The sequence below is a fragment of the Erpetoichthys calabaricus genome, chromosome 1 (assembly GCF_900747795.2).
Source record: "Erpetoichthys calabaricus chromosome 1, fErpCal1.3, whole genome shotgun sequence".
Classification (NCBI taxonomy): Eukaryota; Metazoa; Chordata; class Cladistia; order Polypteriformes; family Polypteridae; genus Erpetoichthys; species Erpetoichthys calabaricus.
In genome coordinates, this window is record NC_041394.2 from 337,932,691 (window position 1) to 337,952,078 (window position 19,388).

Here is a 19,388-nt window from a genome sequence, read left to right on the forward strand (position 1 = left end):
ACCTCCCTGCACGGCGATCTCAGGTGGCCTTTACGTTCGCCTCATCTCACTCCGTGCGATTTCTTCCCAAGTCGAAGGTATACACATACCGACCTCAAAACCTTGAAGCCCGTAAGGACGCTATTCCCCTTGAAATGAGTCATGAGAGCGTTCAGAAATCGTCTCGAAGAGTGTATCGCTAATAACGGCCACCACCTTGAAGACATTGTTGTGTCTTACACATTCTACCTTATATAAAATTGAGAAACGCTGTATCATAACCGCTTTCCATGTTTTTTCTTTTTATTATTTACTTGTTGTATAACTAAGAAAAACATATCAATGCGCATACGCACACATAACGGTTAACAGTATACATACACCACAAAAATAGTAGATCCACTAACACCATGTACATAACAGACATCATTTTAAAAACACAGTGAAAAAAAATCTATTTTGTGTGCCCCTTCTTGTGCTGTAACGAAATGTATTTTATCTTGTGGCGTTTTTGTAGAATAAACGTTTGAAATGTGGTACTTCTTTTTGGCTCATGGAGTAAAGCCCGGATGTAAAGCATTAATAAAAACACACCCATGCCTCAAAGTCAAAGAAAAAAGCTTTAATAACACTTTCCACGAAGATAAAAAGTGACATCTATGTCAGAGGAGATGTCTTTTTGGGCAGCTTTTAGATTCAGCAGTCTGGTTTATGTTTGAATGGCATCTACGATGTCCGAGTGAATGGAGTCTCTATCTGATGTCTCTTTTTTCTTTTAATTAAGGGTAGTTCTTTATGACAAAAGATCACGTGGGTTTCCAGACCTTATGACGTTACTCACAGATGATTGGCTCGTTACTCTGGTGATGGACAGCTCCGCCTAAAAGTGTTGATTAGAAAAATATTGTTAAAACACTTCATCTTGTCAAGGTTGTGTATCTGCTGCTTATCATCCGTTTCTTTTAATCACATATGCCATGTTAGTTATCACGTATACGCAACATAAAAAGGAAAATAAATAAAACACCTAGGTCTGAAACAAAACAAAAAAACATATTCTCTCTTTCGCAGCTCAATAGAACCGGGGAGTATTTTTCTTACGTGGATTACTCGTTTAGCCGGATGTAATTGTTGACGATTTGGCCTGATCCTGGATCTGTCGGTTTATTGAAACTCTTGCTGGAAATGTTGTCATAGCAACACATCCTAATCCTCAAACCTGCTCGGAGCAGGTGTGTTCTACGTAAACAAGGATTAGTTTACACACGTGATCAGTGTCCATGCATGGAATTTATTCAGTCATGACTTCGCCGTTCATGAATGTGCGACCAATTGATATCGGTACGCAAATTTTGTATCTCAAAAATTTATTAGGACCTTATATTCGAAGTCAGGCTCTCACAACCACACAGACAGTAGGCATTGCTTTGAGGTTTTTTGCAAGCGGCCCTTTTTTTATATACTGTAGGCGATGTGGAAAATGTAACTAAAAGTGCAGTTTGCCAGGCAATTCGTAAAGTCTGTTTGGCTCTGAAATATTTCCTTCGGGTTTTCATAGTGTTTCCTGGACACCTGCGTGTGCAGACAAAAGAGGCGTTTCATGCCATTGCAGGTAGGTAATACACAGGCAAAAACACCCACAGTTCCATAAAGAATCTCACAATCAGCCTAACATTCTCATTACCCAGGGTTTCCAAATGTGACTGGGGCACATGGGACTGATCAGAGTGGAGTTTGATCAAACATTATTTGGAAAATGTACCTCTCCTCCTGATGAATAATCAGACACAGTGTCTTCATCAAATATTTGACCTTTGTCAATATCTCGTTGGTCAGACACAGGTTCTAGGACCGCGTGGACCTCCACCTGCTTTTTGCTTGTCTGCCTTCTTATTAGCTTTAAAATTAATGTTCTTTACATTATATATGATTCTTTATGTCATCAATTCTTTAAATAGTTAAATACCAATATTTACCAGTTTGAAGTATATTTTTGTACTCCACTTTAACCTGTCCCCGTGTTCTCCTTGTGCTCACGTTTGATCTGGAATTATGACATATTAAATAATAATTAATCTGACACATAGGAAATGAAACGCTGCTTTCAGTAAGTAGGCCTACAATGCACACGCATTTAATTTGTCGGCCACTTTTTGCCAGCCGTCTTTTCTGGTTTGGGCTGCTTTTGCAGATTTTTGCAGTGTTACCCCTTGTGCATATTAAATCTTGAAATTCTTCATGTCCATCGAATGAAAGGTCTTGCTCTGCTTGTGTGAAAAAAACTGCACCCGTTCTTTCGTCGTTTTGTTACGGCCTATCAAAGACTTGCTGATCATGTTTTCTAGACTCAATATATATGGGCTTTTCACTCAGCGCGGACGCGCGCATTCATCTCGGATGATTAGGTCCAGCTTGACTAATCTACTACACGGCTGCGTTTGAAAAACCGACTTATCCCGGATGAGTTTCACTGGCATTAACTCATCCAAGATCAGGCATCTGATCTCGGATGATTTAAGCGACGTACAGAAAATACCCCCCAGCTCTGTAGACATCCCAAAGTTTACATACAGTGTCTCATAGTCTGTAAGCAAAAAGATAGATTACAGATTGGTTTTAATTAGAGTGTTTGCAGCTTCAAAATGCCGATTGTCCACTAGATTAACACAATTGAAAATTATCTTTCCAAGTTCACACCCAGCCCCTCTGACGTCAATGCACCACTGCCTGAAAGCTGTTGTAGCAGTCTAGTGAATTCTTCCGGGAGAAGCAGCAAGTAATACTGCAGCTTCCTCAAGAGATGTGCTATCTTCATGAGCTTTGCACAGTGGGCCATGGGTCTACTTTCTTCTTTGTCTTTCTAATGGTGGTTAGCAATGCAGGGAAACGATGCAGATCATATGAGAGGGAAAAAAAAAAACAAAAAACAAAACGCTACCATTATCAAGAATACCTAATCAAACATAATATAACACTGTGTGGTACTTGCCAGCGTTGACCAGATTGGTTTGTTATTTACCAACACGGCATTCCAGAAGATGAAAGATCATTTCACCCGAGAGCCAGGGCCCATTCTAGTGTACTTTAAACTTCACAAGGATTCAAGGTTACAAGTTGATGAATCGGACTGTGTGAAGTTCTTCTGCAAGAAGTTTAGCCAATTTCCAGTCACTTAGTAAAGCAAAACCCAACTTTGCATAAATTCAGAAAGAGCTCTGTGCCATTCTCTTTGCATGCAGATGTTTTCACCATTACATTTATGGCTCCCAGGTGATTGTAGAATCTGACCATAAACTCTTAAGAGTCCATAATCAAGAAGATGGTAGCTGCAGCATCTTCCAGACTCCAATGATTCTGATTTATTATCCATAGACACGGGTTAGACATCTGTGTCCAGGAAGTTGCTGACTCTGATAGCAGTGTCAATGAGGAATAGACCTTCAAGTCCACGTTGTATATAACAACTTACCTTTGCATGACTATAGCTGTAGGATATCCATGCAGAAAACACTAAAAGCATGCAGATGGATACCCTTCAGAAAATTATTAGAGAGGGTTGACCCAGAGAGAGACAAAAATGTCCAAAAAATATTTTAGAATTCTGGGCTCACTTGGATGAGACTTTAAAGCAGAAAAGATCATCATTCCAAAATCATTAAGTCTCATTTCAGTGAGAGGAAGCTGCTGCTCATCCATGCCTGGCTATAACAGGATGGAGTACAATATACAAAGAGCTTGTGATGTGTGAGCAGACCGAGTATGTGATGGAACAGTGCAACTCGTGCCCTGACAGCTGTATCCAATACTGATGATGGCACAAGAAATTACAGACAGACCATGGCAGAAAGTAGCTACCTGTCTGTTTAAGAAAGTCAAAATTTGATTATGTCAGTCAACTGTTATAGTAAATTGATAGAATAAAATTGCAGAACATGTAACACAAACTTTGAAAGAATGAACAATTCTGTCTTAAAGTGAAATAAAATGATAATATGGGTTACATATTTATAGTGTCTGTATTAATCCATCTCTTTTCTAAAACCAGTTTATTCTGAGCAGTGTCACAGGGAAACTGGAGCCTATCCCAGCATGCACAGGGTGCCATTGCATCTCAGGGTGAGCATACACACCACACACACTGGGACCTACTGTATTGTAATACCTGCGTGTACTTGGGCTGTGGGAGGAAACCCACGTGGACACGGGGAAGACATGCAAACCCCACACAGGGAGGACCAAGGGCAGGATTAAGACCTTTAGATGCCCTATATACTGAAATGATTTTGGTGCCCTCATCTGATTCAAAATATAAATAATAAACTGTAAAATAAAATTTTTAGTTTTTGAAATGAAACAAAACTTAAAGTAAGATGGAAAATTAGAATTATTTATGTATACTTCCACTGTCTGAAACGTTTTCTCTTATTTTTCTAATTGCAAAGTCTTTCCTTTCAGATCAGATCGTCACAATTAATTTTACGCAACACATCTGCTTCTATACTTAGTATGAGATAAGGCATCCAGCTTGCCTCTATTATTACTATTTTATTATTATTTGTACTATTGTAAATACCGTATATGTATTTTTTTTTTATTGTGGGAGCCTCATTTGTGGAACCTGCTTCAGCTGCACCATTTGCAGTTTTGCACCATATGGTCCATGGTTAATGCGGGAATGGAAAATTTCTGTGGTGCCCCAATTCCCTTAATAACCTAAGCACGTGCTTCTTTTGCTTAAGTGTTTAATCTTGACGTGGGAGGACCTGAGACTTAAACACTTCTTTGTTGTGAAGCAGCAGCGCTGCCACTGAACCGCCGTGCTTCCCAGTGCCCATCGAAGCCCATATGGAGCCTGGGGGTTCAGTTTGGGGTTTGTGGAGAAAGGCGCTATGAATGTGGAATCCGTGTCTTTCTTATTATTGCTTTTTAGACGGTGGCGCTCGTTCATTTTTCAAAAGCTTGAAGCAGTTCGTGTCCTGAACCAACTGACTTGATTAACATAAACCTAGCAAAAGAAAGCTATTTGAATGCGAGTATTTTAGTGAATTCAACATAAAATAAGCTGTTTGAAATATAAGATAGTTGCTTAAAGCTAACCCAACAAAATATTATAACTCTTACTTGATTACTTTCTGTTGGTTTCAACTAAGATAGTTGAGTTCTATTTACTTCAGATTACCACATCGATTTATCGAGTCATTTTCTTGGAACTAGCTGAAGAAAGAATTTTAGGTTAGTCCAACGATCTATTATTTTTGAGTGCAATTTTAAGCGTTACTATTTATTTATTTATTTTACCCGTACAGATGATGCAATTCCTGTACTTACAAATTGAATTGCTTTTTAAACTAATCTGGTGCTCACAGGTAATATGTGTGCTGAAGCCATTTACACACTGAGAATGTGCGTATTCCTTACGGATTGCAGCCGGGCGACTCGAAAGCTCTACCAACTGCGTCACCCTGCCAGCCGACCTGCGTTTAGCAAAACAATAGTCCTTTTAAGTGTATATGCTGTGATCATGTGCCGTCTCCGTGGTCGTTGCAGAACAGATTTTCTTTGCAATACTATATCACGGAGAGCTAAGAATGAATGAAGGTTATGCTTCATTTAAACGCAGCAGTGAAATCGTAGTGGAGTACAGAAAGGCGCTTAAAACTAAAACCTTCACTATCGTCTATTGGGGCTTGAATCACTTTTCAATTTTACAAATTGCTTGTATACATCTTTCATTCTTCTTTATAAAGTTGAACACAGAAGGAAAAGGGTGGGGGCAGATAGCTCACGGAAACCAGAGCGAGAGAACGGTGTGTGTACTTAAAATACAATGTGCTATGCCGGGCCTGCGCCAAATCCATACACAGAAGAGATGATCCGACTGCAGAGCTCCGCGATTCAGTAGCTCTACCGGGCAGCCAATTGGATTGCAGGTTTCTGTCACTTAGTTTACTTGATTTGAGACAGATTAACCCTCCCCCAACTCTAATCTTAACCATATCGTAACCAGACGTTATCACTGACGTATAACATAAAGCGACAACCTCCTCAACAGAGTGGAGCTCTGGAGGTCCGCAGCTAGAGTTCGTGCACGCGAGCATTTCAGTATAATAGTCGTGCCGACTGACGTCATGAAGGGCGACGAAAACTGCAATCGGCTTGCTTGCGCCTCTCGCTATTCACTTATGGTCGGTAATCTGAAGCTTTGAATGAGCAGGCTTTGTAAAGTATCACGTCACCTAGAAAAAGAAGGTAAGTCACTCGAGTTTCGGCTTGTCACTTTATGGATGTATCATTTTTCCTTCGCTCCAATCAGAGTCACTGTATTATATTTGAATCATGTCCTTCGACCCAATTTGAATGACCCAATTTCTGCGGCTCACTTCGTATTACGTTGTCGTTTCCAGTACATTAAATCGCCTAGACGCCCCGCCGCCGATTCACAGCCAGTATATTACATCAGTCAGTGTCCTCTGGGGATCGCGGAACTCTTTTTAAGGTCGACGGGATGGCGGCGACTTCACACTGAAATAGCAATATGTTTTTCTGCATTTCTAATGTTTTATTTAAGGGATCAAAATATGCAAAGTAACGCACAGTTCAAAGACACACTTGCGAAACGATGATACGGTGATACAACCGTTAAAAAATGAAAAAAGAAATCGCGTGCAACCTTATCAATTACCCATATCAGACAGCAATATGGGAGAAGGCGGTTGCAATAGAATATTAATGAATTATTGGGTATAAGGCAGGAACATTACCTGGACAGACCGCTGGTCCGTATCAGGGTGAACACACATAAAGGACCATTTAGCAACGCCAATCTACCTGTCCACAGATAATATTCCATAGTCGTGTTGAAGAATATTTTTATTCACAATCAGTTTTTCAGACATTCCAGAATTATTCATATTCATTAAGTCATATATCCTAAAATCTGCTACTGATAACGGGAGAAATCCAAGGTGGAGTTGCAGAGAATATCAAGGTCGGGTTTATCTGAAAATTCAATAAACGCTGTGGCTAAGTGCAGGAATGACATATCCATGAAGCAGGAAAATTTGGGGGGAGTCCAACGGGACGTACCATTTATTGTCCAAGGATACAAAAGAGCAGAGGAAAGGGAACGCTTTTCGGCGTGTGGTTCCCATTATGCGAGGTATCAGAATGAAACAAATGAGGCTGGTTAGCTAAGGTCACTGTAATTGCAGTGCCCCTACCGGTGGGACTCTCGTGCCAGTAATGACGCCCTCTCCGGGAGGCCCGAGTTTTTATGGCGGCTGAATCAGAAAGAACAGGGTCAGCTACCCTCACAGGGTTGCTCCTCAATACTGTGGAGAAACAAGGAGAAGACAGTGTTAGCTCACCCTCTCATTACGGTGGGTAATTACATACCTGGACAGGTGAGAATGTTCTCTGACACGCATGTTAAACACATAAATACCGTATGTGCAGAACCCACCGAAAACTAACAATACTTTTCTCATGATGATCCCACCAACCTCTTAAACTAATAACTGGATGTTTCATGTTAATCCAGCACATTTAAAGCACCTTCAATCAACAAAGCTTTGATTACAGTTGTTCAGTTTCAACAAGTAGAGCTGAAATAAGTGGATATTTAATAACATCATAGTTTAATCGTAAATCGTGTGTTTGAATAACAGCCAATTGTATTAATGTAGAGACTTAAGCTGATCCAAAAGCTGCAAAATTATGATAAGAAAAAAATGTGTTTAAACCTCCAAAAAGCTTTATTAACTGTTTATATTCAAATGTCAGTCCTAAATATCCAAGTATACTTTATGCCATTTTATAATGATCAATTTTTTATTTACGCCATGTGTCCAAGTTAATTTACTGCACATTTACATTAATTAAAATGATTTTTTTCTGATAGTGTTTGACTATATAATTTCAAATGTAGTTTAGATCTTTTAATCCTTTTCATCTCTCAGTTGTCTGTCCTATTTAAATTTAAAGACATAAAATGGAGAACGGAGGTTCAGGACCCTGAGCGATTACTTCATGATGATAAGTGTTCACATTTCAGATTTAACACAGTAAAACTGGATGTGCCAATATACAGTGGTGTAAAAAACTATTTGCCCCCTTCCTGATTTCTTATTCTTTTGCATGTTTGTCACACAAAATGTTTCTGATCATCAAACACATTTAACCATTAGTCAAATATAACACAAATAAACACAAAATGCAGTTTTTAAATGATGGTGTTTATTATTTAGGGAGAAAAAAAATCCAAACCTACATGGCCCTGTGTGAAAAAGTAATTGCCCCTTGTTAAAAAATAACCTAACTGTGGTGTATCACACCTGAGTTCAATTTCCGTAGCCACCCCCAGGCCTGATTACTGCCACACCTGTTTCAATCAAGAAATCACTTAAATAGGAGCTGCCTGACACAGAGAAGTAGACCAAAAGCACCTCAAAAGCTAGACATCATGCCAAGATCCAAAGAAATTCAGGAACAAATGAGAACAGAAGTAATTGAGATCTATCAGTCTGGTAAAGGTTATAAAGCCATTTCTAAAGCTTTGGGACTCCAGCGAACCACAGTGAGAGCCATTATCCACAAATGGCAAAAACATGGAACAGTGGTGAACCTTCCCAGGAGTGGCCGGCCGACCAAAAGTACCCCAAGAGCGCAGAGACGACTCATCCGAGAGGTCACAAAAGACCCCAGGACAACGTCTAAAGAACTGCAGGCCTCACTTGCCTCAATTAAGGTCAGTGTTCACGACTCCACCATAAGAAAGAGACTGGGCAAAAACGGCCTGCATGGCAGATTTCCAAGACGCAAACCACTGTTAAGCAAAAAGAACATTAGGGCTCGTCTCAATTTTGCTAAGAAACATCTCAATGATTGCCAAGACTTTTGGGAAAATACCTTGTGGACTGATGAGTCAAAAGTTGAACTTTTTGGAAGGCAAATGTCCCGTTACATCTGGCGTAAAAGGAACACAGCATTTCAGAAAAAGAACATCATACCAACAGTAAAATATGGTGGTGGTAGTGTGATGGTCTGGGGTTGTTTTGCTGCTTCAGGACCTGGAAGGCTTGCTGTGATAGATGGAACCATGAATTCTACTGTCTACCAAAAAATCCTGAAGGAGAATGTCCGGCCATCTGTTCGTCAACTCAAGCTGAAGCGATCCTGGGTGCTGCAACAGGACAATGACCCAAAACACACCAGCAAATCCACCTCTGAATGGCTGAAGAAAAACAAAATGAAGACTTTGGAGTGGCCTAGTCAAAGTCCTGACCTGAATCCAATTGAGATGCTATGGCATGACCTTAAAAAGGCGGTTCATGCTAGAAAACCCTCAAATAAAGCTGAATTACAACAATTTTGCAAAGATGAGTGGGCCAAAATTCCTCCAGAGCGCTGTAAAAGACTCATTGCAAGTTATTGCAAACGCATGATTGCAGTTATTGCTTCTAAGGGTGGCCCAACCAGTTATTAGGTTCAGGGGGCAATTACTTTTTCACACAGGGCCATGTAGGTTTGGATTTTTTTTTCTCCCTAAATAATAAAAACCACCATTTACAAACTGCATTTTGTGTTTACTTGTGTTATATTTGACTAATGGTTAAATGTGTTTGATGATCAGAAACATTTTGTGTGACAAACATGCAAAAGAATAAGAAATCAGGAAGGGGGCAAATAGTTTTTCACACCACTGTAACACTGGATATTTTACTACGTGTCCTGAACACATTTTTGACAGTTATCAAAGAGATACCTGCAAATGATGTTCAAATTTAGTACACTATGCACAAATTAAAGAGGAATGAACAGTGCCCTTCATAATGTTTGGGGCAAAGACACATTGTCCTTGATTTATCCCTCTGCTCCACAGTTTAAAACTACAATTTAAACAATTCAGACAGGATTAAAGTGCACATGGCAGATTTTCATTTAAAGGTATTTGTGTATAATTTAGTCACACCATGTAGAAATGACTTTTTCTACATTGTCCCCCCACTTCAGGGTACCGTAATGTTTGGACAGGTGTTTGATTCCTCAGGTGTGTTAAATTACTTCATAAGACACCTCAGGTCATTTCTACCCATTGCATTCTGTAGTTGCCATTGTTCAACATGAGCACAAGAGCTGTGCCAATGAACGTAAAAGAAGCCATTATGAGGGTGAAAATCAAGAATGAAACCATTAGAGACATCAATAAGACCTTAGGATGACTAAAATCAACTGACTGGAATATCATGAAGAAAAATGAACACAAAGGTGGGCTCAGTAATCACATAGGGACTGGTAGGCCAAGGAAGACCTCCACTTCTGATGACAGAAGAATCCTCACTATGGTACAGAAAAAGCCCCCAACGCCTGTCCAACAGATCAGAAACAGACTTCAGGGGGCTGATGTGTGTGTGTGACAGATGACTATCAGCAGAAGACTTGATGAACAGAAAGATACTGCAAGCTGAACACCACAAAAACAGGATGGCCAGATATCGGCTATGAAAAAGGAGTTAAAAGAGCCTGCAGAATTCTGGAAAAAGGTCTTGTGTACAGACGAGACAAAGATGAACCTGCATTAGTGTGATGGCAAGAGAAAAGTGTGGAGATGAAAAGGAACTGCTCAATATCCAAAGCAGACCACCTCATCTGTTAAACATGCTGGTGGGGGTGTTATGGCTTAGGTATGTATGGCTGCCACATGTCCTGGCACACTTCTCTTCATTGATGATGGAACTGCTGATGGCAGTGGCACAATTAATTCTGAGGTGTGTAGAAACATCTGATCTGCTCAAGTTCCAGTAAATGCCTCCAAACTCGTTGGATGACATTTCATCTTACAACAAGATAATGATCCAAACATACTGCTGAGGCCACACTGGATTTTGTCAAAGCTAAAAAATAAAAAATTCTTGAATCTCCAGGCCATCACCCAATTTAAATCCATATGCTGAGGAGAAAACTTAAAGGGATAAGCCCCAGAAAGAAGCAGGAGCTGAAGATGACTGCCATAGAGGCTTGCCAGAGCATCATCAGAGAAGATCCTCAGCACCTGCTGATGTCAGAAACTTCAGGCAGTCATTGCATGTGAGGGATATGCAACAAAGTTCTAAATATGTCAACGGGTTTAATAGACCTGCTATTGCTGTGAACCTAACGTTACGGTGCCCTGAAATGGGAGGACCCAGTATAAAAAGTGTAATTTCTACTTAGTGTGACAGAAAAGTGTGCAAATATCCTTCCATTAAAGTCTGCAATATGCACTTTAGTCATGTCTGAATTGTTTGATTTGTAATTTTAAACTGTGGAGTAGAGGAATTAAGGAAAAATTTGTGTTTCTCCTAAGCATTATGGAGGGCACTGTATTTTTCGAACCGATGAGTTCCATTCAGTATCTGAAATTCTAATTGAAAGACCCCCATCTCATCATCTAGGGGTGAATTCCTGCAAATTTGTTGATGAAAGCTCTAGAAATACTCCACACATTTTCATCAAAACTGGCCAGTATTTCTTCAGGAACAGAGAGGGTGGTGGAAGGTAAGGTATAATTTAGAAAATAATTTTTCACAAAAGTTCCGACTTTTACTGTATATGCTGTATATCAAAGAAATGTGCTGGTGACATTTTATGACTTCTACATTTATTTCTTCTTTCCGTTCACTGTTCCCTATATAAAGATGATTAGAGGGTTGGTGTCCAACTCTCCATTAAACAAGCAGTGAAGATTTTTTTCACTAATAATGAAGTTATTTCTTATGAAGTTTCAGTGCTCTATTTGGTACTAGTCAAGCAAACCCAATAATAATAATAATTCTTTATAGGGCACTTTTGTCACTACTCAAAGCGCTTCAGTAAGTGAGGAGCCACTTCAGCCATCACTAATGTGTAACATCCACCTGGATGACGCAACAGCAGCCATTTTTGTGTCCGTGCACACAGCACATGTGAGCTGTTAGGCGGTGAAGGGTGAGAGAGCGCACCAGTTAGAGAAAGGGGATAATGAAGGGCCAGAATGACTAGGCTGTGGTGGGCATTTTAGACTGGACAGCAGGGTATACCCATATCTTTACGAATCATGCCCAAGGATCTTTTATGACCACAGAGAGTCAGGACTTTGGTTTTACATCTCATCTGAAGGACGTTGCTGTTTTTACAGTAGAGTGTCCCCATCACTGCACAGGGACATTGGGATCCACTTCAGACCACACGATATGCAACATCTCTTCCAGCGACAACCCAAGCTTTGCCTAGATGGTCTGCCATCCAAGTACAGGCTGGGCCTGAACATGCTTAACTTCAGGTGGATGACTTCTTCTGAAATGCATGTGGGATAGCTGTTCTGTAAATAACAAATATATTCTAAATTATATACTAAATATATACCAACACTTCCTATTAGGAGAAAGATTCCACTTGATTAGCAAGTGAATATAATCTGCACCTGTGTTGTGGTGATAAGGCTTGTTGAGCCATTCACAGACAATAGTAGAAATATCACTGCTGATAACATTTTAACATCACTTTCAATGGCAATTAGTTATTTACCTAGTCTGTACCATTATGTAAACAAATGTGATGAGAGCTGTCAGCCCACTGTGAGAAGCAACCTGAGAGATGGTCAAGGTGGCAGCTACTGATAAAGTGCAGAGCCACACACAAAAAGGGGGCCACTGTTTTGTTTGCTCAAAGTTGACTCCAAAAACTGGTGTGGGTTGCTGATGTGGACACTTTTATGATCAGTTGATCGTGCTGCCTTTTGTTTACATACCTATTCTGTGAAATTTGTACTGTAGTTATGGCTGTGATGTATTTAAAAACATCATGTTTAATGTGACCAGCTGATTGAATTATGCTGCTTAACTCTATAATAAGAAATATTTTTTATATTTTCAGGCAGCAATTTGAACCTGGTAAGTTCTGTTTTCTTCAAATGAAAACATATGCAAACATTGAATATATATTTAATTCAGTTTATTTTTGTATAGCACTCTTTCCTTAATGAGTGCAGACACAGGTGACTGTGACATGTTTACAGGAAGAAGCAAATGCAACCTTTTCAATTTGCTAATTACATAATTAGTACACATGAAGATGCATATTTGTTAAACAGACAGGAAAACAATGTGGATTGAAACTGATTAACAGAAATAGAGCCCAGCAATATCTGTGTGTCGAACTATGGCACAGGGTTGTTGGGTGGTTAGGGCAGTAGGGATGTTAATTTTAGCATTCAAATTGTGAGCCATTAGTGAGAAGATGATATTTCAGACGCAGCTTGGCATAGCTTTGGTGGTTGTACCACTGAAGAAGTGCATGGTGGCTCTAGTGTTAACTGAGAGGGTGCAATAAAAATAAATTTAAATGTTTTTAGATCTTAATAAAGACATTTTGGTGGCATTAAATCCTTTTTTTTTCCTGCAGTAAGAAAGAAGCAAGTCCCAAGCACCAAGATGGACGTGAAAGAGGAAACATGTGAGGCCGACATAAATACCATGGAGGTAATAACTGTAACTGTTAAGGAGGAGGACTGTGAATGGCAGCCTGTTCACCCTAAAGAGGAGAGTATCTGCATTAAGGAGGAAGATTATAAAATGGTGACTGTAAACATTAAGGAAGAGGCTGAGGAGACATCTGTCAGCATAGAGACACACAAACACAAAAGTGAAGAGTATGCCAACCTCATGATGAAGTCTGAATCATTGCAGTCTGACACAATGAGAACTGAAGAAATGTCATCTGTTAGAACTCAGGAAGATCAGCCACATCCTTCAAATCAGACTGGTGAAGGTAAGTGTAAAATTAAAATACATGTTTGTTTTAGGGTCATGGTGTATGGGTCTGAATGGGAGGTCTCATGTTTTTTTTTAAAGTGAAAATTAAAAATGCAGTGACTTTTAATATTTTATAATAAAAAGTGAAAATGTTTTGTTTAGCTAAATTACTCCATTAATAGACATTTTATAACTTGATTCTAAGCAGTGCAAGGGCTCGTTTGTATTTATTAAAGTAACTGCAAAGATTTTGAGTGAAAAATGGCAAGGCAACAGGATCAGATGAAATAGCAGCAGAAATGTGGAAGAGCTTAGGAGAAGAGGGAGTAGATGTGTTGTTGTATCTAATACAGAAGATCTATGTACAGGAGGGAATACCAGAGGAGTGAAGGAACCATGTGATGGTACCCATTTATAAGGAGACGGAAGATAGTCAGGATTGTGGAAATTATAGCGGGATAAGACTGACGTCACACACAATGAAAATTTGGGAAAGAGTTAAGTAAGAGAGCACCATAGGGGAGGAGCGGTTTGATTTTATGCCACAGAGAGGAACAACTGATGCAGTTTTTGCATTGAGACACCACATGGATTGCATATCATGTGTATTTATAGAGTACCACGTCAAGAGTTCTGGAGGTGCATGAGAGAGAAAATGGAGTAACAGAGAAGTATGTGAGGATTGTCCTAGATACAGTATATATGAGGGAGGGAGGACTTTGAGTAAAAGCAGTGTTGGGGTAACAGACAAGATCCCAGTTATAGTAGGTCTGCACCAGAAATCTTCCTTACTTCTTTGATCTGGTTATGGAAGTGTTGAGTCATGGGATAAAAGGCCAATCCCTCTGGTGCAGGGTTTTTGCTGATGACATTGTGTTGTGCAGCACCAAAAAAGAGGAAGTGGAGAGGAAGGTAGAAGAATGGAGTAGGGCTTTGGAAATAGGTGGTTGAAGATAAATATGAAGAAGACAGAATATATGAGGTTTAATGATGATCAGGATTCAGATGTTAGCCTGCAGGGAGAGCAACTGAAAAGAGTGGATACATTTAAATATCTAGGATCACTGGCATCCCACGATGGAAAACTAGATGTAGCAATAACCTATAGAGTGCAGGGTGGATGGCACAATTGAAATAACATATCCAGAGTATGTTGTGATCAATGAATTAAGGTGAAGGTTCAAGGTATGGTTTTTAAGACGGTTGTAAGACCAGCAATGATGTATGGAACTGAGACATGGGCAGTAAAGGGAGTGCAGGAAAAGTTAGAGGTGTCAGAAATGAGAATGCTGAGATGGATGTGAGGATTTACAGGAAAGGGCAGAATAAGAAATTATACAATCAGAGGCACAACAAAAGTAGGACAGAAATCTAAGAAAATACAAGAAAGTAGGTTGAAGTGGTATGGACACGTAATGAGGAGAGACAATGGATATGTGGGCAAAAGAGTAATGGGGATGGAGGTACAGGGGGAAGAAAAAGCAAAAGGGGCTGAAGCAGATGTGAATGGATAAAGTAAAAGAAGATCTGAAGGAAAAGAGATTGACTGGTGAGAATGTGCAGGATTGAGCTGTTTGGAGAAAGTCGAGCAATCGCATCGATCTCACATAGAAGTGGGTAAAGATAAAGAAGAAGAGCATATGAATATAATTTCCTTAATGCAGAAACCTACCCATGCTCTTGTCATGAAGGAAAACTTGTCCTTGCTTAGAAGAAAAAATGTGCAGAGTTTTTGGATGAGCAATCAGAATACGACTTCATTGAACTGAGTCGGCTTTGTGACCAATGCAATAAAGTGAATGCCATTGGTCCAGCGGTACCTCATATTTATTATACTTTCTTATCAGTAGAATAACTCGCTTTGTATATTTTTACAAGGTTACCTCACTCTGCATGTTTTTCATCATGATCTGACTCCTGGTACCCAAACCCCTATATTCCTCTGTGTCTGCTTACATCACCAATAATTTCTAATTCTTAATGGGCATTGATAATTTTCTAATGGGTACAACTGCCATGTTTAATGGGCATTAATAATTTTCTAATGGACTTAGAGTGCCTTCTCTCCATTATCTGCCACCATTATCTTAGCCTGAGAGGCATGTTGCCATGTGACCACCTTTTAATTACCTGTCACATTCTGAAACCTCTGGCTTGTAAATACTATCAATATTTTCCTGTGCTTGCTAAGTATAAATAATTGCCTAATGGACATGATTAGCGTCTGCCCATCTGCTGCACCATTATCTTGTGACCCAATCTTAATGATCGGTCACGTTCTTAACCATTGGTGTATAATATTGGTGGCATCCAAGTGAAGCGAGCAGGGGGCGAACCCCCTAGTACAGTATATTATTTAACTTTTAATTTAATGAAGACTTTCATTACTCATAGTTTTAATTTGTATACTCTCTGAAAACTCACTACTGTTTATCAGAGCTGCTTATTAGACATGTAGTAGTTCTTAACATAATTCTTTGGGCTGTGTTGACAGCTTTTTGGGCTCAGTTTGGTTGATTATTCTCTCTAACGTCTAGTTTATAATTGATGCATCTGCACTGGGAGGTGACAAAAATTACATCAGATTTGGAGACGCAACTTTTCTATCTACGCAGTGCAGTGGACACGGAGGCTGAGTATCCAAAAACGTGAGGCTGGTTATATAGGTGCCAGAATGATGAATGAATGACTGAATATGATTCAACAGATCATCAAAGTGCAACAAAGACATGCAAAAACATCTGAAATGCATCTGCTTATCATGTAGATCCCCCAATCATGAGAATATTATACTCTCCCTTCCTTCACTGCTTGTGGTCAATGGGTCTGACTCTCCACCTTTCCCTTTTCTTCTTCTTAAAGTCAGTAATAGCAGAGTCTGTCATCCTCTACTGTGACATTGTTAGCTATGCAACATTGATCAGACTTTGTCACTTATTGACAGTGAGAATATTGACGCGCTAATCAAACGGGCCACAACAAGTATACAATAGATGTGTTTTGGTTGCCCACTGAGCGTGAGCTTTGTGGTGCAGTCTTTGTGTGGTAAGTATAACTCAGGCTGAAACCCTGAGTGTGTGAATGCAATTGAGTGTATGAATGCATTCTGTGAGGAGTAGACGTTATGACCAAAAATAAATGTCATAATGAAATGGAAAATTCAGACTAATACGTATTTTTAGCAGACTACAAATGCATTAATCATTAGTTGTGAATATTGGAATGTCTGTTAGATGTCAATACACTAAATGTGATTTCATAGCAGATGTTCACATCTCTTGAACCGATAAAAGTACAGCTTCAAACTAATTCATGTCATCAAGTAAACGCAGCATGAGACACAGATTTTTCCTGTTCTCTCTTCACGTTTGCATAGGCTAATGTTGAATCTCTCATTCTTAAAAGAATACTTCATGCAAAAACATTTTGTTATATGTTACGTATCTCATGTAATTTGTGTAACAGTTTAGGTACTGCGTCTTAATAACACTTATAAAGCATCAGTAAAGTGTTTTTTCATCTCTGCAATGTGACAAACTAACAGCACTTCACTTTAGAGTGGTCTGTGGTGGTCAGTGGTCTTAACTGAGACACATTTCTCTTGATATTACATATTTAGTATAAGACCCGTGAATCCTTCATTTTAACACGCCATTTTACTGTCACGTCAATATACCACACTGCATAGCCCTGAATAACCAACCTACTGATATTTTATAAGTGTTTATAATTGAAGACTTAAAGAAGCCTTTGTTAAGGTCGTTTTACAGAAGAATAAATGAGTAATTGATGCATTTTTGCTGTACCTAAATTAAAATGTTACTCTAGTTTGTAATGGTGGGCATGAAAAAAATGTATTCATTTTTTCGTGGAGAGAGTACATGACAAAGATTTTAACTGAATGGGACCCAATAGTGACCAGTGCTGGACAATGGCAAATGATGTGGAAAAATCTCCATTGAGAAAAGAAAGAAAATTCTCACGTAACTTGTGTCACATAATCCACATGTCTGTTATCCATTCATATGCTTAAAATACTCAAAATGCATGTATTTGTTACTAAAGTATTAAAACTACCGAAAAACAGCATAGAAGATAAACCGGAAGGACACATTTGCATAATTCTGTGCTTCTGAATTGAATAGCCACTTCTTCCTTCATTCAGTGGTGGAGAACCCTGCCTTTAATTGTATGCAGAGTTTTCCAGAAGTAAGTATTAATATATAATTTAGTAAAAAATATATGAAGCATACAAATGAATGGTAAATATTATAATTACTAGAAACTTAATCTGAGTATCTGTAGCTGTAATTTAAGTCTTAATTCCATTTTCCGTTTTCATTTTTTATTGCCTACTTATTTTTATTAATTTTCTTTGTGATTGTAGTTATTTCCTTTCACTTTTTGCAAAGCCCTTTGTGTGAGCATTTTTCTTTAAATGTTTTTGTTGTTTTCAAATATTTTTTGAGCACAGTTGTCGGATTCTGAAGGTCAGTGGATGTGAGATAGTATTATACTAGCACCATATCAAGACCAGACTACAATAGTACGGAGTAGCCGGGGATGATCCTCATACTGTAACTGAGTGCTGTTGCGGTGTACAATTTAAGGATTTAGGATTAAGTCAAAGTGACGCTCAGCTAGTTCTGCTGTGGTTTGGTGAGTAGCTGATTGCTTATTAACCGTGGCTTGCTAATAAATGATGTGATGAAATGCTTTCCCTAAATTAAAAGAGGCACAACACAGGAAGTTTTTTAAAACTTCATGAAAGATACATGGACGTGCTATGTTAAATTTTCCATCCTTTTAGAAACATTAGGGACATTAGAAATTTGAGGTGACCACTGAGTCCATTAAGCCTGGTTAAGCTAACAGCTAAGCTGTTCCAATATCTCATCCAAATTCTTCTTAAAGCTTGTTAAGGTTTCGGCATGAAATCTGAAATGTCTTGGTAGTTTGTTCCAGAGTCTCTAAAGAAGTGCTTCCTGGCTTCAATTTTAAATGCACGTCCCCTTAATTTCCACTGATGTCCTCAAGTACGTGATTCACCCTTAAGCTGAAAGAATGTGCTGGATGTTCTTTATCAATGCCTTTCAGGGTTTTAAATATCTGGATTGGGTCCCCATGCAGTATCCTCTGCTTAGAACTAAACAGGTTAAATTGTCAGAGTCTGACAGAGTATGGCATGTCCTTACGTTCTGAGATGCACTTGGTTGCTCTCCTTGGCATTGCTTCCAGTGATGCTATGTCTTTCTTGTGCTGTGGTAACCAAAATGCACACAATAGTCCAGATGCAGTCTTACCAGTGCATTTTATTATATATTACATCCTTATCCCACATTGTATTGAATCAAATCAAAATGACTGTGAGGTGGAATGCAGGATTACTGTAAATATTATTCAGTTCAGGTTCAAATTCTCATATTACTACCATTCAATGTAACACATCACCTAGTAGATGCAGTATTATGGTATTAATTTAGTAATTCAGTATCTTAATCCTTTAAGATGAATAGTTCTAACCAGTGTCACCAGAGTCTAAATTCTCTGTTGTTGTGAGGTTACATTGTAGCTAGTGCTGGGCGGTATACCAGTTCATACCAAAAAACGTTTTTTATTTTTGTTATGATATGGATTTTT

The 19,388-nt window shown here is 39.0% G+C and overlaps 1 protein-coding gene across 1 annotated transcript in view; it reads left to right on the forward strand.

Moving 5' to 3' along the window:
- LOC114642597 (zinc finger protein 850-like) overlaps nucleotides 1-19,388 on the forward strand; it is a 105,486-nt gene that overhangs the window by 76,302 nt on the left and 9,796 nt on the right. The window contains exons 7-9 of the mRNA XM_051933495.1: nucleotides 11,412-11,514; nucleotides 12,871-12,887; nucleotides 13,399-13,764. Of these exons, the coding sequence (XP_051789455.1) occupies nucleotides 11,412-11,514; nucleotides 12,871-12,887; nucleotides 13,399-13,764 (486 nt within the window). The remainder of the gene's footprint in view (nucleotides 1-11,411; nucleotides 11,515-12,870; nucleotides 12,888-13,398; nucleotides 13,765-19,388) is intronic.